The 27280-nt window shown below is 44.1% G+C and overlaps 4 protein-coding genes across 5 annotated transcripts; 3 read left to right on the top strand and 1 right to left on the bottom strand.

Annotated features, from left to right (window-relative positions):
- The first annotated feature begins 711 nt into the window (after window positions 1–711).
- Window positions 712–3689, top strand: rexo5 (RNA exonuclease 5). Its single transcript, XM_079463177.1, has 14 exons — window positions 712–821; window positions 899–987; window positions 1060–1175; window positions 1251–1389; window positions 1462–1556; window positions 1625–1727; window positions 1802–2017; window positions 2094–2207; window positions 2292–2429; window positions 2506–2598; window positions 2704–2926; window positions 3002–3177; window positions 3288–3397; window positions 3468–3689. The coding sequence occupies exons 1-14, from the start codon at window positions 794–796 to the stop codon at window positions 3526–3528; spliced, it is 1701 nt and encodes a 566-aa protein (XP_079319303.1). The 5' UTR covers window positions 712–793; the 3' UTR covers window positions 3529–3689.
- Window positions 3690–3724: 35 nt separating this feature from the next.
- Window positions 3725–9844, bottom strand: parn (poly(A)-specific ribonuclease (deadenylation nuclease)). 2 transcript variants are annotated; one of them, XM_079462452.1, is made up of 26 exons: window positions 9720–9832; window positions 8964–9041; window positions 8804–8883; window positions 8558–8625; window positions 8393–8474; window positions 8227–8287; window positions 7983–8145; window positions 7826–7888; window positions 7710–7748; window positions 7596–7638; window positions 7435–7515; window positions 7267–7323; window positions 7110–7187; window positions 6991–7034; window positions 6876–6918; window positions 6726–6801; window positions 6530–6640; window positions 6299–6368; window positions 6157–6212; window positions 5849–5935; window positions 5690–5764; window positions 5432–5603; window positions 5211–5317; window positions 5017–5083; window positions 4823–4935; window positions 3725–4750 (listed from the first exon to the last, which is right to left on the bottom strand). In XM_079462452.1, the coding sequence occupies exons 1-26, from the start codon at window positions 9736–9738 to the stop codon at window positions 4701–4703; spliced, it is 1983 nt and encodes a 660-aa protein (XP_079318578.1). In that variant the 5' UTR covers window positions 9739–9832; the 3' UTR covers window positions 3725–4700. The 2 variants fall into 2 exon arrangements, with proteins under 2 accessions (XP_079318578.1, XP_079318579.1); XM_079462453.1 differs by having other exon boundaries at window positions 4002–4750; window positions 4862–4935; window positions 9720–9844.
- A 5264-nt stretch (window positions 9845–15108) lies between these two features.
- Window positions 15109–17778, top strand: LOC306897002 (bifunctional apoptosis regulator-like). The gene is made up of 7 exons (XM_079461439.1): window positions 15109–15557; window positions 15689–15887; window positions 15968–16131; window positions 16472–16616; window positions 16696–16872; window positions 16967–17166; window positions 17246–17778. Exons 1-7 carry the CDS (start codon window positions 15313–15315, stop codon window positions 17439–17441), a joined length of 1326 nt encoding a protein of 441 aa, XP_079317565.1. The 5' UTR covers window positions 15109–15312; the 3' UTR covers window positions 17442–17778.
- A 518-nt stretch (window positions 17779–18296) lies between these two features.
- Window positions 18297–25087, top strand: txndc11 (thioredoxin domain containing 11). The gene is made up of 12 exons (XM_079461894.1): window positions 18297–18544; window positions 19824–20040; window positions 20114–20211; window positions 20287–20416; window positions 20512–20605; window positions 20694–20806; window positions 20887–21084; window positions 21553–22033; window positions 22116–22264; window positions 22341–22453; window positions 24100–24180; window positions 24273–25087. The coding sequence occupies exons 1-12, from the start codon at window positions 18420–18422 to the stop codon at window positions 24733–24735; spliced, it is 2262 nt and encodes a 753-aa protein (XP_079318020.1). The 5' UTR covers window positions 18297–18419; the 3' UTR covers window positions 24736–25087.
- Window positions 25088–27280: the final 2193 nt, after the last annotated feature.

Here is a 27280-nt window from a genome sequence, read left to right as displayed (position 1 = left end):
TGTGTTTATTGTGTGGTGGGTTTGTGTTTAGGTAAATCATTTAGCAGCGGATGTGTTGTGTATTTATTGTGTTTATTGTGTGGTGGGTTTGTGTTTAGGTAAATCATTTAGCAGAGGATGTGTTGTGTATTTATTGTGTTTATTGTGTGGTGGGTTTGTGTTAGGTAAATCATTTAGCAGCGGATGTGTTGTGTATTTATTGTGTTTATTGTGTGGTGGGTTTGTGTTTAGGTAAATCATTTAGCAGCGGATGTGTTGTGTATTTATTGTGTTTTATTGTGTGGTGGGTTTGTGTTTAGGTAAATCATTTAGCAGCGGATGTGTTGTGTATTTATTGTGTTTATTGTGTGGTGGGTTTGTGTTTAGGTAAATCATTTAGCAGCGGATGTGTTGTGTATTTATTGTGTTTTATTGTGTGGTGGGTTTGTGTTTAGGTAAATCATTTAGCAGCGGATGTGTTGTGTATTTATTGTGTTTTATTGTGTGGTGGGTTTGTGTTTAGGTAAATCATTTAGCAGCGGATGTGTTGTGTATTTATTGTGTTTTATTGTGTGGTGGTTTGTGTTTAGGTAAATCATTTAGCAGAGGATGTGTTGTGTATTTATTGTGTTTTATTGTGTGGTGGGTTTGTGTTTAGGTAAATCATTTAGCAGCGGATGTGTTGTGTATTTATTGTGTTTTATTGTGTGGTGGGTTTGTGTGTGTTACAGCTCCGCTCATACTGAATCCCGTCATCCGTCGGTTCGGTCTGAAAACTTTAGGGCTGAGTGGATTTCTGCTGAACGAAGAGGAGATGATCAAACACAACTTCCCTGTGAAGGGTAACACACAAACATGTTAATGACGCACACACACTGTTTCTCTTGCCTGTTTAGCAGTATCCCATGATGCTTTGCAGGTGGGCGGGGCTACGAGGGTTTCTTGTGCACTCAGAGCGACGGGCCGGTGACTGACAGTAGCCCTCTGTTTGGACTGGACTGTGAGATGGTGCGGTGTTGCGTTTGTGTTGTTGTTAGTGTGTGATGGATGGCTCTGTGATGGTGTGTGTTTGTGTAACAGTGTTGGACTTGCGCTGGTCTGGAGTTAACTCGAGTCGCTCTGGTGAACGGCACTGGACAGTGTGTACTTAACCAACTAGTTAAACCACATAACCCTATAATAGACTACCACACCAGGTACACACACACACACACACACACGCTGGTCTTATATTGTGCGTTGTGTTTTGTTAAATGAGTTTTGTGTTTCAGGTTTTCTGGGATTACCAGTTTGATGCTCAACCCCGTAAACACACGACTGACAGACGTTCAGTGTCAAATCCTGCAGCTGTTGCCTCCGGATGCCGTTCTGGTCGGTCACTCGCTGGAGAACGACCTACAGGCCCTACATGTGCGTTTACACAACAAACACTTTTGTGTAGAAACATGAATGTTGCGTGATGGGTTGTGTGATGTTTTTCAGCTGATTCACCGTCACGTCATTGACACGTCTCTGCTGTACCGCAAAGAGTTCGGTCAGAGGTTTAAACTCAAACACTTGGCTAAAGTTATTCTCAAGTGAGTCCAAATACACACACACACACACACTTCACTTGATTGTGTAAGAGCACATGTGTGTGTTTTAGGAGAGAGATTCAGTCAGAAGAGAGGACGGGTCATGACCCCTGTGAGGACGCTTTAGCCGCTCTTCATCTGGCTCAATACTTCATCAGTAAAGGACCCAGAGAGGTGTGAACTACACAACACACACACACACACAAATACACTAGTGTTCATGACTGAGTGTCATGTGTGTGTGTCAGGTTGTGCAGGATCATCTGAAGGATTTGTGGGAGGTGGAGTTTTCTGGTGACACTCATCACAGCTTCTCTCACCAATCACACAGCCCCCTCGCCTTCGGACACGCCCTCTACACATCTGGCAAATCAGCACTCTACCTGAGCACCAGAACAGATGAGACACACTCACTGACCAATCAACACTTGTGCAGAAGACAACGCTGCACAACTCACAGAGAGGTGTGTGTTACACACAATTATAAAAACACCTCACAATCAAGAAACATAATTGTACAACAGTGTGTTTTTTGTGTAGGTGGTGTGTGTGTTCAGGCGTGTGGTTCAGTCTTACACACTGAGTGTTCTTCAGTTCTCATGCGGTGAAAATCTACAACAAACACCAGCACAAAGACAACAACATCTACAGCAGGTAACCGCACACACACACACACACACACACACACACACAGATTTCTGTTGAATTGAACATGAAGCCAAGCTTTGTGTGTTTCAGATGAGTGTGTGTTTGAAAGAAATGTGTGTGTTGTACGTCGGTCCGTTGCCCAGTGATACAACTGAAAAACAGATACGCAAACTCTTCAGACGCTGCGGTCGAGTTCGGACGGTACGATTCCTGCACAACACACACGGGGTAAGAACACACAAACACACACTTTTACATCAACTCCTCACATGTAAATCACGTGTGTGTGTGTGTGTGTGTGCAGGTTCACGTTGAGGTTGTGTTTGATCATCTTGAAGGAGCTCAGCTGGCTGTCAATCATCTGAAGGAACATCACATCAGTGACTGTCACATTAAGGTCTCATCATCATCACCATCACGCACAACAACATGATTGTTCAACACATTCGTTGTTCTTGCTCGAGGAGGTTGTGTTGCTTCACTTGTGTGTGTGTGTGTTTAGGTGCGTCGTCCGGTACACGAGTGGTGTTTGGATCTGGATGAGCGCGTCTCTGAACGTCAGCGTGATGTTCTGAACCATCACATGATCTATGTGTGTAATCTGTCTTCTAAACATCATCACCACGACGACCTGCTGCAGACCTTCAAACAGTTCGGCCCCATTCAACACATCATCAGACCTGCAAAGCATGCTGGGAAACGCCGCTGCAGACACGCCTTCATCAGTGAGGACACATTGTCTCAGTCTGTGTGACGGTATGAATACAGCGGTGAGATGAACAAACGTTTGTGTGTTGTAGCGTTTGAGCACAGTGAGAGCGCTCAGGCAGCAGTGGGCGTCACCCTGCAGATGGGTAACAGGAAGTTATCTGTGTGTCCCGCTCTGACCCCGCCCCACATGACCTCGTGGACACACACGCAGACCATAGTTACAGAAACCAGCCCGGAATCAGCAGAGCAGAGCGAGGGATGTGATGTGAGTGACAGCTGTCAATCAAAACATCCTTAAATGAGATGAAGATGAGGAGGGGTTCCTGTATGTCAACAGTCGTCTGATTTGATTTCTGTCTGTGGTCACATGTTCAGCAGCTTCAGATGGAGCATCACATACAGAAACTGGATGGCAAAGTGGGAAAAGTGTTTGGAGCGCTAGAGAAGAACTGCATGAGCATCGTCATCCTGCCGGGAATCAGGAGGTACTGACACACACACACACACCTTCCTGATGTTCAGTGATCATGTATGTGAGATGTTCTCTGTTTCCAGCGGTTCTGTGGATTATCTCGGCCTGTGCTTCATTCACATCAAACGTGATGACACCATCTAGCGTCGGCACAGCAACAGATTAGTTTTGACTCCGCCCACTGGAAGTTCAGCTGGTGTTTGATTGGCTGTGAAATGTTTTGATACGAGATGCTTTGTTTTTATAATTCTGTAATAAACCGTGAATTGTCATTACTGCTGTTGTTCGTTCACATCATGTCTGAGAACTCCAGAGATCTTCAACTGCTTTGACACACATTACTTCAGTCAGCGTTTATAAAAGTACCAGTTATAGGTTGAGGAAACACAGTTTAACTCAAAATACCATTAACTACAGAGATTCGGGTGCTCACGATCACATTCTTACAGCATGATTATCAACTACAGTGTTAATAATACGATTGGTCACAGTGAGTCTTAAAATACCGACGACATCAGTGCTAATATTTGTGACTCCCAATAGAAATCTTCAGTCTATCATCTGTAAATACATTGACTTTCTCTACAGGATAGATGTTAAACTCATTTCTTTTAGTTACAGCGCACTGCCTGAATAAATCGGACACCTTGATTTATTAATACATTGAAAATACACAGCTTGACTCTGTACATTAATTTCTAATGACCAATTGATTATTTAAAGTCTTAAATGCAAATCCCAAACATTTTATAGATCACAGAAAGTAAATATTAAACTGAAGGCTATTTCTAGAATGTGCTTCATAACCTCCGACTGCTCGCATCACTATGCTTGTGATCTTTATGCAAACACAGTGACATTTCTGACATGACAGTTAAGAGTCAACACAGACATACTAAGAAAGATTCTTTAATTCAATCTCGCCTGTAGGAGAACATATTTTAACATTTCGTCATACAAAAACACAAGATTATAACATTTGACACTTTTTTACTCCTCACTGTTAATCTGAATGAAAAGGAAGCATAAAGACGGAAGACCCCCATGAGAAATAAATAAACTCATGTCATCCATCCATGACAACATTTAAAAATGAGGGACTAACACACAAACACTCTTCTAAACCGTGTTAAAATATCACGACGCACACACGCAGAGAGAAAATGGCTCAGTGAACTTCAGCCACAGACAAGATGAGGGTAGGGGGGGGGGGGGGGTCACAGGAAGTTGACACATCACATGACGCTTGTACGTTTTAAGTGCAGTCTTCTGATTGGCCGTTAAACAGACCTGGACTGAGAGCGCTTCATCTTTTGCTACCAAACCTGAGGAACGTCAAAGAGCAGCGGCGGTGTCGTCTCTGAAGCTACACACAGAAAACAAACATCAGATGTTTGCACAAAACACAGCCACCTCATTCTGTGTGCCCACCACTCACCGTCTGATGTCCTCTTTTTGTGCTTGCGGTTCCGTTTACCTTGACTGGTCGAGGATGCATCTGGCGCCGCTTCTTCCTGATCCTGGCCCAGACACGCTCCACCTTCATCTGTCCTGAAGAAACAGCAAAGCAGATTATGAGTCATTACATGATCCGTTTGAGGGAGCCAATGGATGAAAGAAAAGGAGACATACTGCTGTTCCAACCAACTGCTTGCCCCTTCAGAGCCGCTGACACCAGCATGTGTTTGTGAACCGTCTCCTATAACACAACATGCGTTACTGCAGCTCATGACAACAATAGTTTGATGTATAACATCCTAAGCACAATGATTATAAATGTGCTTGTCAATGCATCAGTGTTGACACTGATCTAAAAAAAAACTCACCGTCAGTTTTGATCTTCTTTGCACTGCAGTAATGAGTCCAGCTGCTGTCAGCATTACAGTTCTGCTCCTCCAGAGACGGACTGATGCTTCTCTTCATTGAATGCTGCCTGCACACACAAACACGCAGTATACGTTTGTACATTTATACATCTACATGCGTACATGTTATACAGGTTTTGTACACAAAATAACAAACATTGCAATGGGTCTGAGGAACTCACCGGCTGTGGCTGAAGCCAGAGGTAGTCGTCATTGCAGCAGCGCCGTAGGAAGTGTCAGACCACCCATCACTAGCCCACCTCCTGTTAGTGTTTGTGCTCTTCTGTCTGGACTGTAAGTACTCCGCGTAGGTCTGAATGCGGTAACTCTCTGCGTAACGGCTGGTGTTTATGGCTGCACACACACACACAGTGGTTCAGCAGGGTTCTGTACACGGACCGCTGATGTTCTGAACATGTTCTAGAGGTGTGATGTGGTACCTATCTGCACTTGTTCTGTCTGACTGAGAGAAACGAAGGCTGATGTGTCATCAATCCACGACACCTGGATGTTGCCTGAGCGAGAACACACAGACAGAGTTCAGCACACAATCGGTCAGACAGATGAGTCTGTGTTTGTGCGTGCGTGTATGAAATTACCGAAAGCACTGAAGAGCTGATAAAGGTCACAGGTTTTCCATTCTTTAGGGAATGTGACGTACAGAACGTGATCTCTCTTAGGCTGCACTGAAACACAGATCGACAAATGCAGATAAGAGTCTCGTTTGAATCCATCATAAATGGAATATATATATTAGTAAATTACAATCTGTCAATGAAGATTATCAATAATGTCATGTTCTATTTTGCATGCATGCTATTAATTGAATACATTTCCTGTGAATGTTGTAAAGCTGCCTTGAAACATTGGAAAAAAGTGCTCTCAGTAAATGATAAACGTGTCTTACAGTCTGGTCCACACATGTTCAGGTAAGGAATGTCAATCACCCTCATCAGGAACAATCTAGAAAACACACAAACAGTAACGGACGTGAATACAGACAGCAGTATACACACCCGTGTGTGTGCGTGTGTGCGCGCGTGTCTTACTTATTGTAAAAGGGTTCAAGGAGTTTGGAGCGAGCAGCGATGTGACTCTTTGGGGGAGTGAGAAAAGTACCTGAGGAACAAAAGATCAACAATGAAAACACACAGCCTAAGAAATACTACAAAACTAATTCAAAATAAAGGTAACATATACACATACGCATCTTTCATTCATTAAAGCTCAGCTAACCCTAACTACAGCCACACTTTCGTTACGCGTGTACACACACTTACCCAGATAGTTCGCCATGGAGATGAAACACAGTCCAGTGATGTACGCGTCATAACCGGCTTCATGAAGTTGTTCTGATGATGTGTCATAACTCTGGAAATCGTCAGGACATTCTACACACACACACACAACATTCTTCCTTTGAATCTGTATTTGACAGCGGTTGACTGTCCGCTGAATTGTGTTGTGCACCAGTACCTGTTTGGGGTGATTTGAAAGGTTTCTCTCGCAGACGTTTGTGTAGTTCTCCCAGAGAGGTGTTATGAATGATCTCCTGTCGCACAAATCCATAAACATAAGATGAAGGAAACAAACACAGGATCAGATTATTAAACCCATGTCAAATACCTTAAAGGGTTGCATGGATGCCATCAGCTTTGTGTCCACCAGCCTGATACACAAACACAGGAAGTTAAGAGCACACACACACACAACAGCAATCATGTGAGTGATCAGTGGTTACCTGGGAAACACAGACATCGTCACCTCCTTAAAATCATCCAGATCCTGCACAAACACACACGTGTTGAGACAGGGAGTGTGCAATGACAACTCAAAGGTTTGTGTGTGTTTAGATGTTACCTCAGGCAGCGGTCCACAGAACTGATGGACAGTGTGCATCACGTCCAACAACATGTTGTGCCCAACAATCAGCTTGCCCTGAGTTGAACACACACACGGTTGATTTATATATATATGATTGAACACACACACCGAACCCATATGAAGAGTTACTCACAGACTTTGAGACCGCTCGGATAACTCTGGAGAAACCCACAGCATCATTCAACTCCTCCTACACAACACACATGTGTGTTACTGCTCTGATTGTGTGTTTGTGTGCTTAATGATGTAACGTCATTATATAGTAAATGATGGTGTAGTGTGAAGTGTGTTTGTGGAGCACCTGCTCTCTCTGTTGTTTTTGCTGTTCTCTCCTCCTCCTCTCCTCATCATCCACTTTACTGATCTGAATGTAACGCTCCTTCTGCAACACACACACATAATAACTTGTCACAAACACCGTAGTGTTTCTGAACTGCTGTTTAGTGTGTTTAATGTTTGCACCTTGTCATTCTCGAGTGTCTCAACGTGAAGTCCTTTAGAATATCTGCAGAAAACACACCAGATTAGACAATGAAACACACACGTGTGTGCGCACGTACGTACTGTGTGTCTTACCTAGAGTTGAGTGTCTGATAGATGAGCTTTCTCTGAAAGCTGAAACACACAGATTACCCATCAGCACTGCAAACATATCTGATATAACACTCGCATGCGCCGCAGACCAAACTCACCCTGTGCAGGACTCCAGGTCCACAGATTTCTCAGAGTTCTTCAGAAGATCGTCAACTTTCTCTCTGTGCACACACACACACACACACACACACGTTAAGATAGTGATGCATCATCACAGTTTCAGTGCAGAGACAGAAATGTGTGTGTGTGTCTCACTCCACAGTCTTTATGAATGCTCTCTGGTCTTCAGGGATGTGATTGACACTCATGCTAGAATTGGGTGTGTAAGTGATTGAACCGTTGCCGTTCATCTGACCCCGCCTCTCCTCGTACTGCTCCCTCAGCTGTGACTCCTCCTCCTGTGTCAGATACGGGATCCCTACGGCAACCGCACATGACAGCTGTCAGTCAAAACGGTTTTGTATAACACACACACACACACACAGACAAACACACTTACCGCTGCAGAAGACTTTGTTGAAGTCAAAACCCTGACTTGCCAAGAAATCAATGCTGGAACTCTGAGGAGACACAATCACACACACCGCTAAACATACTACACACACTCATTTACTAGTGTTCTGTTGTTCATTTGAGCTACACAACACACACTGTGTGCGTCTCACCTGACAGATGAACTTGATGTCTGGAGACGTCCGGTTGAAGGGTTTGGGGAAAACGTAGAAGTTGAAGGCTTTAGTGATGTATCTGTGTGAGAGAACACAGCGTGACTGGTGTGCGTGTTGTACATTTATCATACTGATGTTCGTAATAAATGTTGTGTTGTTCACTTGGATTGAGTCGGGTCGTATTTGAAGGTGCAGAGTCCAAACTGGAACAGGAGGAAGTTCATGGAGTGCTGCACAAAATCAACACAAGTCACACACACACATATATATATATATACACACACACACACACAACCTTCAGCTGACATATGGGCAACATTTCAGAACACACACACACACACACACACATTTGATTTATCCAAAACACCACAATCAATAACAAACAGCACAGGGATTGTGTGCCTTTACCTTTCTCAGTTTGCAGTATCGCTCCTCTGGTGTGTCCAGTCCATTGGTCAGAGCACTGACTGACGGCCCATCACTGATTCCTACACAACATACGCACAATTAACACACATTTAAACGTGTGTGTGTGTGTGTGTGTGTGTGTGTGTGTATCAGTACTGACCTGTGAATTCTCCATCTATAGCGATGAAATCTGCCTCCTCTACAGCTTCACACAACTTAGGAAGAGCCTCCTTAAAATCTACACAAACACACAATACTCATAAACACACCTGATGAGACTACTTCACATCTACACAAACACACAATACTCATAAACACACCTGATGAGACTACTTCACATCTACACAAACACACAATACTCATAAACACACCTGATGAGACTACTTCACATCTACACAAACACACAATACTCATAAACACACCTGATGAGACTACTTCACATCTACACAAACACACAATACTCATAAACACACCTGATGAGACTACTTCACATCTACACAAACACAACAGTAATACACGTGCACAGACACGAACACAATTGACACAGCTTAAAACGGTCACACACACACACACACACACACACACACACACACACACCACAACAACAACATACACACCACAACAACAACATACACACCACAACAACATACACACCACAACAACAACATACACACCACAACAACAACATACACACCACAACAACATACACACCACAACAACAACATACACACCACAACAACAACAACATACACACCACAACAACATACACACCACAACAACAACAACATACACACCACAACAACAACATACACACACACACATTACTAAGAGTTGTGATTGACACACAAACACACACTGCCACGCGTGAAGTCGCATACGATGTGTCGTCGTGTTTCGTGGATGTCGTGTTTCTTACTCTGTCTCGTAACCTCCATCCTGCAAATCAGCGACAAACAAGCACACTCGGACCTTTAACCCGTGCCGCCGGAAATACTCACGCACGCTTCCGGTTCCGGCCGCACATCCAGCAGGCGGCGCTCTGAAGCCGATATACATGAGGGAGATGTCTAGTCGTCTCGTCTGTCTCAATGAATGTGTTTTACATTGAAACATTTGCATTTGTTTATTTGCTTTAAATGTGACATGTGATCTGACATATGAATGAGAATGTGCTGTGATTGGATCATTCTCAGGTGTCGTGTCGTGTCGATCAATCTGTTCTTGTATTGTGATGAAGACTGTCTGTTCTTCTGTAACTCACAATATGATCAAAAGGTTGTTTATTGCCTCTGTCTTTTAATTTCTCGAATGTATTGATTGCTCTTCCCTTTAACATTGTGGTAATTAAACTGTTACAATATCGTTTATTATTATTATTATCTGTTAAAGTCATGTTTCTGTCATCATTTGCGCACGCTCAAGTCATTTCATATCTGTATAAATGACTAAATGATATTTGGAGGAATATTTTAATTCTGTGACATCATTGACAGCCATGCTAGGGAAAAATTCATTTGAGGTCAAAGGTGCCACAGAACTGTTTGTGTTTCTACAGTCTTCAGTATTACAGTTCTTTTTATTCGCTTTGGTACTATTTTCACAATTATGTGGTAAAACCTCACAACTGTCAGTACAAAACTCAAAGCAGAACATCAAAAAGTCTGTTTTTTCAAACATGTAATCACATGTTCAATTGACAAAGTACAATGCACACAATGACACAATCACTTTTTCACCACACCTAATCAGAGTGTCATTAAAGAACTACCTTTCATTTGAAGTCATTGTCTTTCACAATGCAATGCCCGTGATACTTTTGATATGCTTCTCATCTAATTTGGGTAAATACATTTGACCAACACTTAATCCAACTGATCTTAATGATTAATCACTGAACCGTTTGGTAAACCTATATATTTTCATTTCAGCAATAAACACAGTATATCGATTTTGAGAACTACAGAAATAAAATGTGTTTTTGTACGAACATATAAATTAACCACACATGATGAATACTCGTTATTGCTCATTGATTTCAGATAGGGGTAACCACAATTGGTCATTAGATATACAGTAAAAGTGGGGGTGTAAACACTGGCAATTTCTTTCAACATGGAGCAGGATAGACAACAAGGAATAGGAAGAGCTCGTGGACAAGGGATCCGTCAGAGAGGTGGGCATGGGCACCAACAGAGAGGGCAGAGACGCGGGCATGGGCACCAACAGAGAGGGCAGAGACGCGGGCATGGGCACCAACAGAGAGGGCAGAGAGGTGGGCATGGGCACCAACAGAGAGGTCAGAGAGGCGGGCATGGGCACCAACAGAGAGGTCAGAGAGGCGGGCATGGGCACCAACAGAGAGGTCAGAGAGGCGGGCATGGGCACCAACAGAGAGGTCAGAGAGGCGGGCATGGGCACCAACAGAGAGGGCAGAGAGGCGGGCATGGGCACCAACAGAGAGGTCAGAGAGGTGGGCATGGGCACCAACAGAGAGGTCAAAGAGGCGGGCATGGGCACCAACAGAGAGGTCAGAGAGGCGGGCATGGGCACCAACAGAGAGGTCAGAGAGGTGGGCATGGGCACCAACAGAGAGGTCAGAGAGGCGGGCATGGGCACCAACAGAGAGGGCAGAGAGGCGGGCATGGGCACCAACAGAGAGGTCAGAGAGGCGGGCATGGGCACCAACAGAGAGGTCAGAGAGGCGGGCATGGGCACCAACAGAGAGGGCAGAGAGGTGGGCATGGGCACCAACAGAGAGGTCAGAGAGGTGGGCATGGGCACCAACAGAGAGGTCAGAGAGGTGGGCATGGGGCCCATCAAAGGGTTGGTCATGAGTTCTGGGGAGGCAGAACTGTTGTCTATAATGAAGTTAGAGAAAACCTGCAAGTGTGGAGGATGTATCATATTACATTCACAATAAATTGTATTGCATGTAAATTCATCAGACATGTTACAGTATTTATACAGTATGATCTATTGACAGTATACTCTGTTCAATGCATAGAATTGACAGAAAATCCCTTTGTGGTGGCTGTGGGTCAACAGGGGTCAGTTGTGGCCTGGTGGTTAGAGTGTTGGGCTTGTGATCAGAAGGTAGCTAGTTTGAGTCTCAGTGTCAGCAGGTCATGACTGAAATGCCCTTGAGCAAGACACCTTACCCATGATTGCTCTGCAGTAATGTGACACTGTAGAAAAAAGAAAACCTACTTGTAAGTCGCTTTTGTCTGCCAAATGAATAAATGAATAAATATAAATGTAGCCCGCCTTTTAAAGAGGCACCAGGTATCAATGAAACCATCACAAGTACATTTTTGTTGATGAAGCGGGCTTTAACCTTGCCAAAACTCGTCGTCATGGACGGAACATCATCGGCCAACGGGCCACTGTCATTTTGACAAATGTTCCCATTACAATAATCTCGTGTTTGAAACCATGATTATGTGGACTGAAAACATGTGCGACTGACTGAAAGCATTCCATCAGGTTTTGAAAGAATGACTAGCTGTGTTACAAGTGTGAGAAGTTTGGACTAAGAGTTTTGAAAATGTACACCTTACTTGTGAAAATAGTACCAAAGCGAATAAAAAAAACTGTAACAGAACAAAGACATTTATAGAGGTTTGAAGCAACCTGAGGGTGAGTACATGATTTGTTGGTGAACTGTCCCTTCACCAACATGTGCGTGTGTATGTGATTGTGTGTGCGTGTGCGTGTATATGAGCGTGTGTGCGTGCGTGTCTGCGTGTGTGATCATGTGTGCGTGTGCGTGTGCGTGTATATGATTGTGTGAGCGTGTGTGTGTATGTGATTGTGGGTGTGTGTGTGTGCGTGTATATGAGCGTGTGTGCGTGCGTGTGTGATCGTGTGTGTGTGCGTGTATATGAGCGTGTGTGCGTGCGTGTGTGATCGTGTGTGTGTGTATATGATTGTGTGAGCGTGTGTGCGTGCATGTCTGCGTGTGTGATTGTGTGATTATGTGTGTGTGTGTGTGTGTGTATATGATTGTGTGAGCGTGTGTGCGTGCGTGTGTGATTGTGGGATCATGTGTGTGTGTGTGTGTGTATATGATTGTGTGTGCGTGCGTGTGTGATCGTGTGTGTGTGCGTGTGCGTGTATATGAGCGTGTGTGCGTGTGTGTGTGATCGTGTGTGTGTGTGTGTATATGATTGTGTGAGCGTGTGTGCGTGCGTGTGTGATCGTGTGTGTGTGTGTTTATATGATTGTGTGAGCGTGTGTGCGTGCATGTCTGCGTGTGTGATTGTGTGATCATGTGTGTGCGTGTGCGTGTATATGAGCGTGTGTGCGTGCGTGTGTGATCGTGTGTGTGTGTGTGTATATGATTGTGTGAGCGTGTGTGCGTGCATGTCTGCGTGTGTGATTGTGTGATCATGTGTGTGTGTATATGATTGTGTGAGCGTGTGTGCGTGCGTGTGTGATTGTGGGATCATGTGTGTGTGTATATGATTGTGTGTGCGTGCGTGTGTGATTGTGTGATCATGTGTGTGTGTGTGTGTATATGATTGTGTGTGCGTGCATGTCTGCGTGTGTGATTGTGTGATCATGTGTGTGTGTGTGTGTATATGATTGTGTGAGCGTGTGTGCGTGCGTGTGTGATTGTGGGATCATGTGTGTGTGTGTGTGTATATGATTGTGTGTGCGTGCGTGTGTGATTGTGGGATCATGTGTGTGTGTGTGTGTGTGTGTGTATATGATTGTGTGTGCGTGCGTGTGTGATTGTGGGATCATGTGTGTGTGTGTGTGTGTGTGTGTATATGATTGTGTGTGCGTGCGTGTGTGATTGTGTGATCATGTGTGTGTGTGTGTGTGTATATGATTGTGTGAGCGTGTGTGCGTGCGTGTGTGATTGTGGTATCATGTGTGTGAGTGTGTGTATATGATTGTGTGTGCGTGCGTGTGTGATTGTGTGATCATGTGTGTGTGTGTGTGTGTGTATATGATTGTGTGAGCGTGTGTGCGTGCGTGTGTGATTGTGGGATCATGTGTGTGTGTGTGTGTATATGATTGTGTGTGCGTGCGTGTGTGATTGTGTGATCATGTGTGTGTGTGTGTGTATATGATTGTGTGAGCGTGTGTGCGTGCGTGTGTGATTGTGGGATCATGTGTGTGTGTGTGTGTGTGTATATGATTGTGTGTGCGTGCGTGTGTGATTGTGGGATCATGTGTGTGTGTGTGTGTGTATATGATTGTGTGTGCGTGCGTGTGTGATTGTGGGATCATGTGTGTGTGTGTGTGTGTATATGATTGTGTGTGCGTGCGTGTGTGATTGTGTGATCATGTGTGTGTGTGTGTGTATATGATTGTGTGTGCGTGCGTGTGTGATCATGTGTGTGTGTGTGTGTATATGATTGTGTGAGCGTGTGTGCGTGCGTGTGTGATTGTGTGATCATGTGTGTGTGTGTGTGTATATGATTGTGTGTGCGTGCGTGTGTGATCGTGTGATCATGTGTGTGTGTGTGTGTGTATATGATTGTGTGAGCGTGTGTGCGTGCGTGTGTGATTGTGGGATCATGTGTGTGTGTGTGTGTGTGTATATGATTGTGTGTGCGTGCGTGTGTGATTGTGGGATCATGTGTGTGTGTGTGTGTGTATATGATTGTGTGTGCGTGCGTGTGTGATTGTGGGATCATGTGTGTGTGTGTGTGTGTATATGATTGTGTGTGCGTGCGTGTGTGATCGTGTGATCATGTGTGTGTGTGTGTGTATATGATTGTGTGTGCGTGCATGTCTGCGTGTGTGATTGTGTGATCATGTGTGTGTGTGTGTGTATATGATTGTGTGAGCGTATGTGCGTGCGTGTGTGATTGTGGGATCATGTGTGTGTGTGTGTGTATATGATTGTGTGAGCGTGTGTGATTGTGGGATCATGTGTGTGTGTGTGTGTATATGATTGTGTGAGCGTGTGTGCGTGCGTGTGTGATCGTGTGATCATGTGTGTGTGTGTGTGTATATGATTGTGTGAGCGTGTGTGCGTGCGTGTGTGATTGTGGGATCATGTGTGTGTGTGTGTGTGTGTGTATATGATTGTGTGTGCGTGCGTGTGTGATCGTGTGATCATGTGTGTGTGTGTGTGTATATGATTGTGTGAGCGTATGTGCGTGCGTGTGTGATTGTGGGATCATGTGTGTGTGTGTGTGTATATGATTGTGTGTGCGTGCGTGTGTGATTGTGGGATCATGTGTGTGTGTGTGTGTGTATATGATTGTGTGTGCGTGCGTGTGTGATTGTGTGATCATGTGTGTGTGGGGGGGCAGGTCTCGTGCTCTAGTGAAACACTTTCTGTTTCTGTTTACATTTACATCGAGTCATTCAGCAGATGCTTTTATCCAAAGCGACTTCCAGAGAGTTCATGGAGCAATAAGCGATATGTCATACAGATTGTTAAAGTTTAACACTTTGATTAACTTGAAGAGTAGATGAGAGACTCCAGCTGAAGATCCTGAGGGAAAGACTTGTGTTCTTCACTGCGTTGTGTGTGTTGTGAAGATCAGATGATGGATGTACAGATCACAGTAGATGCAGACGTGAGTGTCTTGGAGGGGTCAGCAGGACTGTCATCGGCCGAGTTTTCCTGTCACTGCTGTTATGATATTCTCATTAATCCCACCACGCTTGCATGCGGTCACAGTTTCTGTCGTCACTGTCTGGCGATGTGGTGGTCTTCATCCGGCCGGCCGGAGTGTCCTGAATGTCGAGAGAGATGGGAAGGTTTTCCCAAAGTCAACATTCTCTTGAGGTGAGTGAGAGGACACATAACATGTTATATTTTGGACAGATGTTTGTTTGAATCATGGTTTTCTACTTTAACTCTGATTTAGACGATGTGTTTTGCTATCATATGTCTGTTTCACACTCTTTGTGTTTTAGGGATGCGGTGGAGAAGTTGTTTCCGGCCGATGTGAACAGAAGAAGCTCAGATGTTCAGGGTGACCCGCGGATCTGTCAGGTGCTCCAGACGTTCCATCAGTTTGGAGAGGAACAGACTCATCGAGCGCGTGTGTTAGTGCACCAGCTGCAGCAAAGAGGATTTGTCACTGGAGTCACTGCGGCGCTGTGCTGCATCAGCGTGAGACACACACACACACACGCCCGCACACACACACATCCATCCATTGCTAATAGCCCTTTGTGTGTGTGTGTGTGTAGGTGGTGTTGTCATTGTATATGTGGTTCAGTGTTTATCAGAATGTGTTGGTCAGTAAACCGGTCAGCAGGTGGAGTGTTGATGATGTCACACTGTGGGTGGAGCAGTTGGGTGACTGGACCAAACAATACAGAAAAACATTCAGACAAGAACAGATCAGTGGCAGGTATCAGCACACACACAACCAAATGTTTTTTCTCAAAGACTTCTATTGTCTTTCTACTGATCTAATGGTATTTTCCATACTCCACCAGTAAACCACACCCTCACACAAACCTCTCAGCATGTTTACATGTTAAAGTGACAGTTCACCCAACATGAAAATTCTGTCATCATTTACTTAGATTGTTCCAAAAGTATATAAATGTCTTTGTTCTGCTGAAGTAAAGGAAGATATCTGGAAGAATGTCTGTCCCCCCATTTACTGCCATAAGCCTGTGCTTCTGATGACGCTGCGTGTTCATCGTGACATGCTCTGCGTTTAAAAGAAGTCACATGTTTGTCAGATTGTTGAGTGTTCTCGGGGCTGAAGATCTGTCTGCAGATCCGTTCAGGATTCACGATCCGCTCCACAGACGAGCTTTTCTGCAGGAGATCCAGAACATCAACCATCTGGCAGTGAAAGCACCAGGAAACCTGTGGGAGTTTAAGGTGTGTTTGAGACATAACAAACACGAGTGGCTGCGTGAGAGAGAATGATGTTGGATTGTGTGTCTCTCCGTCCGTGTAGGCAGTGAATTTAGGGAAGTCTCTCTTTCTGCTGATTGGTCTGAGAGATTCTCCGCGTCTTACTCTGCTTTACCTGTATCTGTTTGATTATGATGACACGTTTCTGCCCTTCATACGCACCAGCTATCTGGCACACAGTGCCAACGCGACCAGGAGCAACCCGTCTAATATAACTCTGGTGTGTGTTTGTTTTATGTGCGATTTCTTCTGCATTGTTAGCTTGCGTGAGCAGAAGCTAACATCTGAAAGATCACTTTCTCTGTGTGGTGTAGCATGATTGGCTGAGCTGGCATCAATGGGCGGCGCTTCTGGCCATGTACAGTGTGCTGCCCTATCAGCTGCTGTCTGACTATGTGTGGGATTGGTTGAGCGTTCATTACTGGACATCACGGATCGTCATTTTAAACGCCTTTTTACTGTCCCTGCTGGAGATGTGTTCTGTTTGGAGACTGTGGAGCAGAGGACAAATCATGTACAGACACACAATACACATCATATAATATAATACAATACAAGAGGTTTTTCTAGTCTAATTTGTGTGTGATTTTCAGGACCCTCCCTAAAATGATCCGGCTTCATTTGAAGATGATGTCACCGTGGTTAGTGTTTGTGCTGCTGTGGCCGCTCATCCCGCAGTTCATCTGTAGCTTTGTGTTCTATGTAGAACTCTACTTGAGCACCATCCGTAATATAGTGATGCTGAGCAAAATACTCCTAAATTCAGACATTGCACATCTGAATATCTAACACATATCACCATCACAAAAAACCTTCTGCATTTACACACCCACACACAATCTTTAATCACATATATGGCGCACTCAGGGTTTACCTTTTTTTTTACCTAAAACGTGTACACAGAATGTAACTACTAACAGGAATTATTTATTTATAAACAAATGGGGAAAATTCTTATTTTGTAAAAGTCTATATTTTGTTAGAAAAATCTATTGTCTCATTGTATATTTTCATATCGTTGTCATTTAATTTATTCTACCGTAAATGTAAATAAAGTTTCTCCAGGCTGCTTTGTGATTTTGACAGCTATAGCCCTTAAACGAACAATAAAGATATTTCGCTCTTTAATTGTCTGGTTACTCAGTTCTTTTTACATTTCTTTATATGCTGCTTTTCACGATGCTCGTTCGGGAAATAACGAAGCCAACCTTCGGCTAAGCACAGACACGTCAACACCTAATACCCCGATACTGCGACTTAGAGACGCACCCTTCCTCGGGCCTCTGTGTGTAGTTTAGAGACGCTCCCTTACGGTCGTGCGTCTGTGTAGTTTAGAGACGCACCCTTCCTCGGGCCTCTGTGTGTAGTTTAGAGACGCTCCCTTACGGTCGTGCGTCTGTGTAGTTTAGAGACGCTCCCTTACGGTCGTGCGTCTGTGTAGTTTAGAGACGCTCCCTTACGGTCGTGCGTCTGTGTAGTTTAGAGACGCTCCCTTACGGTCGTGCGTCTGTGTAGTTTAGAGACGCTCCCTTACGGTCGTGCGTCTGTGTAGTTTAGAGACGCTCCCTTACGGTCGTGCGTCTGTGTAGTTTAGAGACGCTCCCTTACGGTCGTGCGTCTGTGTAGTTTAGAGACGCTCCCTCTGGAGATGGCCACGCCTCTCGCGGAAGCGATACGTGTGTTTGAGAGGTTGGTGCGACGTGTGTTCGGCTCGGTTCTGCTTCGGCTCGGTTCTGCGGCACTCATGGTGTGTGTTGCGGGTCTGTGATGCTGCGGCGGGCTCGAGTGGAGCTCCGGCAGGCGGCGGATCAGATGGCGAGAAGACCCGAACTGTGCTGCGGTGCGATAGCGCTCACCTGCGCGCTCATACTGCCCATAACATTCACCTGCGGGTAACGCGCACGCACGCACGCACACGCACGCACACGCACACAGACCCTGATCAGAAGGGTCGGACAGTGAATGTTGATGATCAGACTTTGATCCTGAAGCCAAGACGAGTCGCACATGACCCAAACAGCTCAAATATTAGCAACACAAACATGTATTTCAGTCACAGAGTAGTTCTGTGTCCACACAAGAGAGAAGTGCTTCAGAAACACTGCTGGTTAAACTACTATATAACACACACATTTACTGTAGAATACTTTAGTAAGGTCAATATTACAGTCATTGAATATACGATGTGTATGATGTGTGCGCCCACAGTGGATGAAAATGTCCTGCCTTATATTAGATATCATTTAGTTGACCTTTATCAATGAGGATGAATCACCCCTGATAGCACACATACATCTGGCTTACGTCTGCGTTTACATCTGCAAGACATCTCTGAGATGTCTGCTGTCAGACCTCATGTAGACCTCTAGAAGACGTCTGTGAGATGGTTATGATTTACAATGGATGTACAACAGCTCTTTCTAAGATGTTTATCAGATGTTTTGCAGAAGTAAGCCAGATGGATTGTGCTATAAGGGACATGGCTTCTATATGGCACACATGTAAATTTGAGGATTTTATATTTGACCTTACTGGTGTCTCTGTTGTTGTAGGACATCTCACAACCTTCCCCAGAAACTGACGTGTCTACCTCCACGGGATACAGAAGAAAAAAATACACTTTAGAGAAGCTTATTCAGCATAAACAAGGCTTAATAAAAAAAGCCAGTATTTGAAGTTAGTAGTCAGTTGAAGTGTACATTTAAAAATCCGAGGGTCATGTCAATCTTGACTCTGGTTTGACTGAGGGGTCTGTGGTCATACATAAGCCCCGTCTCCCACCAATAGGATATCAAACATTCCTGTCATAGAACAAAGAAGAGAAGATTGTATTGAAGCTTGAAATGGAGTTTTGGTCACATATTTAATTCATTTAAAGGGGTTTGGACTGTTCCCAATTTACTTTACCTTCCTCAAAGCACTCACACAACACAGATGCATTAGGGAATGTTATAGGCATTCAAGTATTAAAACTTCTTAAACATGTAGGCCTACTGTATGATCCATTATTTGGGTGAATACATTCTGTGTTTGACCTTTTCTGTTTTTTGTCTTATTTTCTCCTGTAAAGCTGCTTTGGAACAATGCACATTGTGAAAAGCGCTGTAGAAATCATATCAAATTGAATGTTAAATCATATGTTTATGTTATTTTTCTCTTATCTTGGGTCAGTCCGGTAAAGAATGTGGTGGCGGCCGCTCGTACCCCTGTGCGTTTTTTCCCTGAAGAGGTTCCAGTGGTGGATCTGTTTCTGGGTCAGTTAGATGAAGCGGATCAGCTCAGAGAGGATGCGGATGTCTCTGTGATGTTCTATTACGCCCCCTGGTGCGCTCACTCCATCACTGCACAACAGCACGTCCAGCGTGTGGCCCTTCGGCTCGCTCAACAGGTCAGACAGATATCCAAGTCATATTAACATGGTGTGTGGACAAATGTTGAACACACAAATAAATATAACGCAGGTGCAGTTCATAGCGGTGAATTGTTGGTGGCATCACGGCAAATGCAGAAAAAAAAAGAACTTCTTCCAGTATCCCATAATCCATCTGTACTACAGGAGGTAAAGAACGCTCCCGCTGATGTTGTCGTGTATAACGGTGGAATGAAATGCTGATGGTCGTGTTTGTTTGTGAAGTTTCGGTCCAATCGAGTACAGAGCTCCGGTTCACTCAGAGTATCTGGAGAGTTTTATTCAGAGGGTCTCGCATCCACTCACATACCTGCCCACCCAGAAAGCCCTGCACACCTTTCTCAACCACTACCAGGTAAATAAACACCTTTATATGCACACACACACCACTCATACTTCATCTTTTCTTAAGTTGACTTGTGTCTTTGTTTGTCATCTGTCGTTCAACAGCAGGGTGTTGTGGGTTATTTTGAGTTTAACTCGTCTCCTCAGCCTGCTGGATACCTCGTCTTCCTGATTTCAGCTCTGACTGCACTCAAACGAGGTGTCAAGATCAACCTTCTTGCACATCAAACCAACTTTGTTGTAACTCTAATTATGTCATTTAACACTCTACCGTCTCATTGGTGCAGATCATCAAGGGGCGGTGCGGTTCGCGGTGGTAACCAATCAGGCGGTGGCAGAGGGCGTTTCGCTCACAGAGGATGAAAGTGTGTACTTACATCGCCGGCTGAACAGCTCGCTGGTGAGATACACACGTTCATTCAGATGACACGCACACATTTTGAGGTAAAGTGTAACCAGCGGTTGTGTTCTTATCGGCAGGTCTTCCCACGGGCTCACAGGAACTTAACAGCTGAAGCTGTCTGTGATTGGGTGTATGAGAACAGGGAAAGCGTTGTCAACTGGATTCAGCCAATGGGAGCGAAGAGTTACTTGCTGGAGGCAGAGCTACTGAAAGGCCCCGCCCTCCTTACGTTCCTTTCCCACAGTCCCCTACAAACCAACCAGCTGCTGACTCAGGTAACACATATACCAGACGTTCATAATGTTCTGCATGTGATCGGTCAGATAGCAATTTCTCTGTTTTAAAAAAAGATTTGCTGTGATCCAACGTTTTCTTCTCTACTTGAAACCAAAATAGTTTCATGCATAATCCCACAGTTTTTAAAGCCACAATGTGGACATCAAATAAAATGCATTCATCACCTCGCCCGTGAACATGATGGGTGATCTCCATACGCCTCTGGATGATGAAAAAATCACATGTCCCATAATTCCACTCTCCTACATAAAGTAATTTAGCTTCGCCTTTTGTTGTTGTTTTGAAAGTGCACCATCTAGCTGTCCAAACTTACATATTGTGGCTTTTAAGATGTTCTTGCTCAAGTTCTGAGTTGTTGAATTGAAATCAGAAAAAGTGTGACGGATCGCGGCTTTAACACTCCAGCATGGAGAACACCTGTGATTTCATGGGTGTTTTTCTGTCAGGTTTCTGAGGTGGCGTTGCGGTATCACTCTGGCTGTGGGTCGGAGGGGGGCGTGTCCACCGTTTGGAGATGCTGTCGGTCACTGCAGGGCCGAGCAAGTGTTTGTGAATTGTGCTCTGGCCCCTCAGGTATATGTTCGGTTCAGGAGCTGCAGGCTGTTCTGGATCTGTATTTACGGCACGTTCCGGTATCGAGCGCCTCCTGCGGTCACGTCCAGAACTCCTACAGTCCCTATAGCCGGTACAGTGCCTGCTGCAGACCTCTGAAGCCCCCTGAGCAACGCCGCCTGCTGGACGAATCCATCACTGGACTACAGTGTCGGACCAATAAGACGCTGCGCTTTTATCTGCTGGACTCAGAGCTCAACTGGCATCTGGCACGGAGACTCGGAGCACCCGCCGCTCACAGCGCTCTGCCTTTTATCACTATCATCAACCTCAGGGACGAGACGCACTACCTGCTGAACGACACCGATTCACTGGGTACACACACACACACACACACGTGCTGACTCGCACACTGTTAAAGATTGACTGTGTAACGTACAGCGTCTCTCTCTAACAGAGCGCTTCATTCAGAACTTCAGTGTTCCCTTCAGTCCGCTACACAGACATCTGATCGGACAAGAAAAACAACAACACCATCGCTCACAATCCCTCATACAGGAAGTGACCTCACACAGCTTCCTGAACACAGTCATGGACTCACAGAGGGTGAGATGAGAACACGCAGACAGCATGATGTTGTTGTGTTATGATGATTATATGATGAGTGTGTGTGTGTTTGCAGGATGTGTTGTTGTTGTATTATTCCAGCTGGTGTGGATTCTGTACGGTTCTGAATCACATGTTTCTTCGACTAGCTCGTCTGTTCCAGGGAAACAGCGGCGTCACTGTGGCCAGGTCTGAACGCTTTCTACTTTAGCATCTGTGTTCTTGTCTATTGTGCTGTGTCATAAACTGAGGTTGTGTTGTTAGTCACAGACAGGGGTGCAACTACTCAGTGTTAGGGGGGTATGCAGAAACAGTTTTGGCGCCCCCCCTGCTAAATAAAAAAGTGTGCCTGACATCATCATGTGTGGGCTTGAAATAATAAAGGTTTATTTTAAAATTATATCAGGCAGATACTGTAAGCCTATATATGGTATATGGACACAAATATATAAGAATGTATTCATGGAAATTTCTCTGCCATTTCTTTCTTTTTGCCGTATCTAACACGTACCGATCCGTACCGAAACGTGACACAAGTGTATCGTATCAAACCAAACCCTGATTTTTGTGAACCATTACACCCCTACCTTTTCCATATTAATAATATTAAGAAATTAATCTGTTGGTATCAAGTTGGTATCAAGCTCCCTCTACACTTCCACCTAATGTTAGACCTACCTGTTGCTTTCCAATGTCTTTCCTGATCCACCATCCTCACACCTTAATAAAATGAACTTTGCTGTTAAATATAGCAGCCTAAATTCAATTTTTAAATCAGCCTAGGGATGGCATCAGATAAGACAACTATTATGCAGTAAGGTTGTGCTGCTGTTGAAATTACATTAACATTTGGGATTTAAAAAAGTACAAATATGACACACACACATACATATAGAAAAGTAATTACAGGGTCACATCTCTCTCTGTTTAAAGGTCTGTGCTGATATATATACATACATACATACATACACGTATAGCACAGATCTTTAAAGAAGGAGAAATGTGGCCCTTGCAGCTTCCATGTCACCCAGCAGTTGTAAAGTAGCCTGTATGTCTGACAGCACAGCATTGCTAACATGAAGCTAATGGTAAAATAAAATCCATGATAAACCAGCCTTATTGCATAAGTTATGTTTTCCAGCTTCTAGTCATTTATTGTGCATGCTACCTTATATTTACCAGTACTTATTTTACTTTAATAAAATTGAGATATTTCATGCATGGCATTGGTACAATGGTACAAAAACGGGTGCTCATCAAGCTCGCTAGCTAACGTTAGTCTGTTAACATGAATATTGTATTTGCAAGAATAGACGTCACATTTTAAATCCTACATGTTGCCTTTCACCATCCACGTAGCTGACGTCGCATCCCTTGACAGGCCATCTCCCCTTTCCATCTTTCTTTTACTATTTTTAGCCCCCGAAGGCTTTTTTGGTTTATCCATCTTTTTCAAATTCAAATTTCAACGACAACTCACTAACGTTACTGCGTACTTAACGTAACTCACGGCGCCCCGCCCACTCGCGATATTACCCTTCTATGTCTAAATAAATGATATGATGGAATCTTATGAGGGCACCGGTGCCGCCTAGCCTGTTAGTCCTCTTAAATGTATATAACATTTTATATATACAATAACATAGAAATTTTATAAAAATGTATATAACTTTTATTATTTCACATTTTTTTAACGATCGCGTTGGCGCCCCCCATGGTGCGGCGCCCCTATGCGCCGCATATAGCGCATACCCACTTTTTGCGCCACTGGTCACAGATGATGAACGTTGAGCTTCATTTGCACCAAACCCCGTCTGTTTTGATCTTATTTTCAGGGTCAATGTGGCATTGAATGATCTGCCCTGGGAGTTTATGGTGGATCATCTGCCTTCCATACTCTTCTTTCCCAGACACAGGTATGTGTGCATCGCTCAAAATAAAGTCAGGGGTGTGTGTGTTACTGACATGAATAATGTATTTCACACACACACTCTTCACTCTCTCACAGGAAACAGATGAGTGTGAAATTTCCAGAAAACACTCGCGTCACACTGCCAAACCTGCTCCGCTTCGTCCTGCAGCACGCCAGCCACGCCCCCGGGGCGGAGTCAGGTGGTGGGGTGGGGTCTAAGTCTCTTCTGGAGGCGGAGCTTCAGGTCCTGCAGCAGGAAGTGTCGTCTTTGCAGCGGGCTCGAGAGCATCTCTCTCATCAGCTCGCTGTGCTATGGAGGGAGAACCGTCATCTCGTGCTGCAGACGCATGTGCTGGAATCCCAGAATGCCGAGCTGCAGGCGCAGAGTGGCCGTCTGGAGACGCTGTACAGAGAGAAAGCACGTCAGCTGAGCGACACTGTTCAGAGACTGCAGGAACTCGCCGATGCGTCTGAAGAACTGCTGAAGGAAAACTCTCTGCTGAAAGTGCTGCTGAACGCTCTGAGAGACAAAGACAGAGACGCACAGACAGACAGGTGACAGAGAGACAGACAAGTGACATTTGACCTGTTTGAAAACTCTGGTCTGTTTTTAGGACCATGTGGAGTTCTTGTATTGTGATCAATGTATTAAAGCCGACTTCAGTGAATAACCAACATTTGCTGTTCATTTAGTTCAAGATGTTTTGGCGGAACCGTAGTCCGCTGTGATGTATGAAAGGCAAATCTCACGTGTCATGTCTTTGAGAGTTACAGGAAGCACATATGTACAGGCAACACAAACTAATGCTTGCGGCTTCACAGCAGACGTACGTCATCACCAGTGTTGGGAAGGTTACTTTGGAAATGTAATGACTATTTAATTACCTTATAAAAGTAAAGTAACTGATTACATTTCATTACACTCCTAATGCTCTCAAGAACACAAACTGTCATCTACAGATACTGAGGTGTGTCATATCATTCACATACAGCAGCATGTGACAAAGCTTTTTTTTTACAGTGGATGGGAAAGGGTCTTCTATCGCTCCTGCGTTATATTAAGCTGCATTTAGAACAAGAATGGCTAAAATGCAGATGTCATGTTAATGCACACACCTTAAATAACGCAGCCTAGCGTCGTTTTCATAATAAGAGTTTTAAAGGGGTGTACAGACAGATCACCTGTCTCATCTGCAAACTTAATGGCCATGATGGGAGTGTACAGAGGATTGGTCAGGTAACGGAAACCAGGACTCTGTGCTTCCATCACCTTCTTAGTGCACTGCACGGACACAAAGACATTACAAATGTACAGAAACATGACTGATAAATTAAATGAAGTGATGCGAGTTCTGACCTTGGCGCTACATTTCTATTTAGGCAGACGCTTTTATCCAAAGTGACTTAAATTGCATGATCCTATACATTTATACATAGATATCTGCAATCCCCTGAGATCCAACACTCAACCTTGTGTTGTTAACACAATGCTCTTCCCACTGAGATACAGGAGGAGTTTGTCCCAGAGCTTCAAAGATGTCCACTGACAAAGGCAGGTAAAGTAGTGAACTGTATCAGGATCAGCACCTGGAAACTTTCTGAGAAACATCTGCAATCATCTTCATCTCAGACTCTGTGTACAGGCCTGGGGCTGCATCATCTACACGCTAACAGACAGAGAGTAACTTTATACTTTTAGATAGATCTTATCTCTCATGTATCTTAAGTGAAAGATTCAGGAGTTCTGACGCAATATCCTTCAATCGCTGATCATGTGATCTTTCATGAATCGAAGATGTTTGTACCCACTCCACACCACCAGAGGGAGCCCACGTAAGAACTTTAGACAGACTGCTCAAACTCGGGGTGTCTTTTGATCAGGAGTCAGACATTTGAAGGGCCGTCTCACTTTCCAGAAGAATCCCACAATGCAATGCAAAAACCAGAGAGCCGCGATCGTGGTCTATAAATATTAGTAACACAAATGAATGGATAAGATCAAAGAATCTAGTTCAGATGTGCACTATAGTTCTGTGGGGATACACAAGGAAATCATGTCCAACATCAGGGCGACAAGGTGCCAATAATAGTGGAGGGTGCTTGTGAGGGGGATTCTCCCAGTCACATCAACTTGATAATTTGCCTCATTTTCTTATTAAAATAAAAATATATGATGATGATTTTGTCATGCTTTGTAGTTTTTACTACACACGTGCGTGTGTTCGGCGCCACCCAGTGGTTAGAGACGGTAATGAACCCGTTCACTCACACACAGGGAGAGTATCTGTATGTGTGTGTATGATATATATATTGTGTATGTGTGTGTATGATGTATATATTGTGTGTGTTGAGTATGATATGTATATATATATATTGTGTGTGTGTATGATGTATATATTGTGTGTGTTGAGTATGATGTGTATATATATATTGTGTGTGTGTGTGTATGATGTATATATTGTGTGTGTGTGTATGATGTATATATTGTGTGTGTGTGTGTGTGTGTATGATGTATATATTGTGTGTGTGTGTGTGTGTGTGTGTGTGTGTGTGTGTGTGTGTGTGTGTGTGTGTGTGTATGATGTATATATTGTGTGTGTGTGTATGATGTATATATTGTGTGTGTGTGTGTGTGTGTGTATGATGTATATATTGTGTGTGTGCGTGAGTGCCTGAGGCTCAGTTTTAAGCAGGAATTCAGAATCTGTCAGAGCACATTTATTTTATTAGTTGGGCAGCTCAACATCTTGTTCTAGCTTGCTCAGGTGTGTGTGTGTGTGTGGGTGAGGTTGGTGTGTCTGTAACAAGGGTCATTTTATCATCAGTTTATATTTTAAGTCTCTGATTTCATGAACTTGTAGTGTTTCCCTGTCAAGAGAAAGTGTCAGAACATCAGTGTTGTTTCCTCTGGTCACGTTTGTGTCCAGACTGTGATTGACCTGATTCTACAGTAAATGGATGAAATGTGTCTGAGGGCGTTCAGGTGAAATGAAAATATAATATTCTGAAATGTGATTGTTGTTGTTTCACAGTGAGAATCTCTTGTTCATTTAGGATTATTAATGCAGACGAGTGATATTGTGCACATTCACTTCAGCAGAGAT

Source organism: Barbatula barbatula, assembly GCF_947034865.1.
Source record: "Barbatula barbatula genome assembly, chromosome: 8".
NCBI classification, from domain to species: Eukaryota; Metazoa; Chordata; class Actinopteri; order Cypriniformes; family Nemacheilidae; genus Barbatula; species Barbatula barbatula.
This window is presented reverse-complemented; position numbering and strand designations above follow the sequence as displayed.

Coding starts and splice junctions, on each gene's coding strand:
- rexo5 (XM_079463177.1), top strand. CDS start 794: ATGATCAAACACAACTTCCCTGTGAAGG. Junction 1,728..1,801: donor TCAGTAAAGGACCCAGAGAG/GTGTGAACTACA, acceptor TGTGTGTGTCAG/GTTGTGCAGGATCATCTGAA. Junction 2,208..2,291: donor GACAACAACATCTACAGCAG/GTAACCGCACAC, acceptor TGTGTGTTTCAG/ATGAGTGTGTGTTTGAAAGA.
- parn (XM_079462452.1), bottom strand. Junction 7,516..7,595: donor AGACACTCGAGAATGACAAG/GTGCAAACATTA, acceptor TGTGTGTTGCAG/AAGGAGCGTTACATTCAGAT. Junction 6,213..6,298: donor CTTGAACCCTTTTACAATAA/GTAAGACACGCG, acceptor TGTGTTTTCTAG/ATTGTTCCTGATGAGGGTGA.
- LOC306897002 (XM_079461439.1), top strand. CDS start 15,313: ATGATGGATGTACAGATCACAGTAGATGCAGACGTGAGTGTCTTGGAG. Junction 15,558..15,688: donor AAAGTCAACATTCTCTTGAG/GTGAGTGAGAGG, acceptor TTTGTGTTTTAG/GGATGCGGTGGAGAAGTTGT. Junction 15,888..15,967: donor CGGCGCTGTGCTGCATCAGC/GTGAGACACACA, acceptor GTGTGTGTGTAG/GTGGTGTTGTCATTGTATAT.
- txndc11 (XM_079461894.1), top strand. CDS start 18,420: ATGCTGCGGCGGGCTCGAGTGGAGCTCCGGCAGGCGGCGGATCAGATG. Junction 18,545..19,823: donor CCCATAACATTCACCTGCGG/GTAACGCGCACG, acceptor ATCTTGGGTCAG/TCCGGTAAAGAATGTGGTGG. Junction 22,265..22,340: donor CAGTCATGGACTCACAGAGG/GTGAGATGAGAA, acceptor GTGTGTTTGCAG/GATGTGTTGTTGTTGTATTA.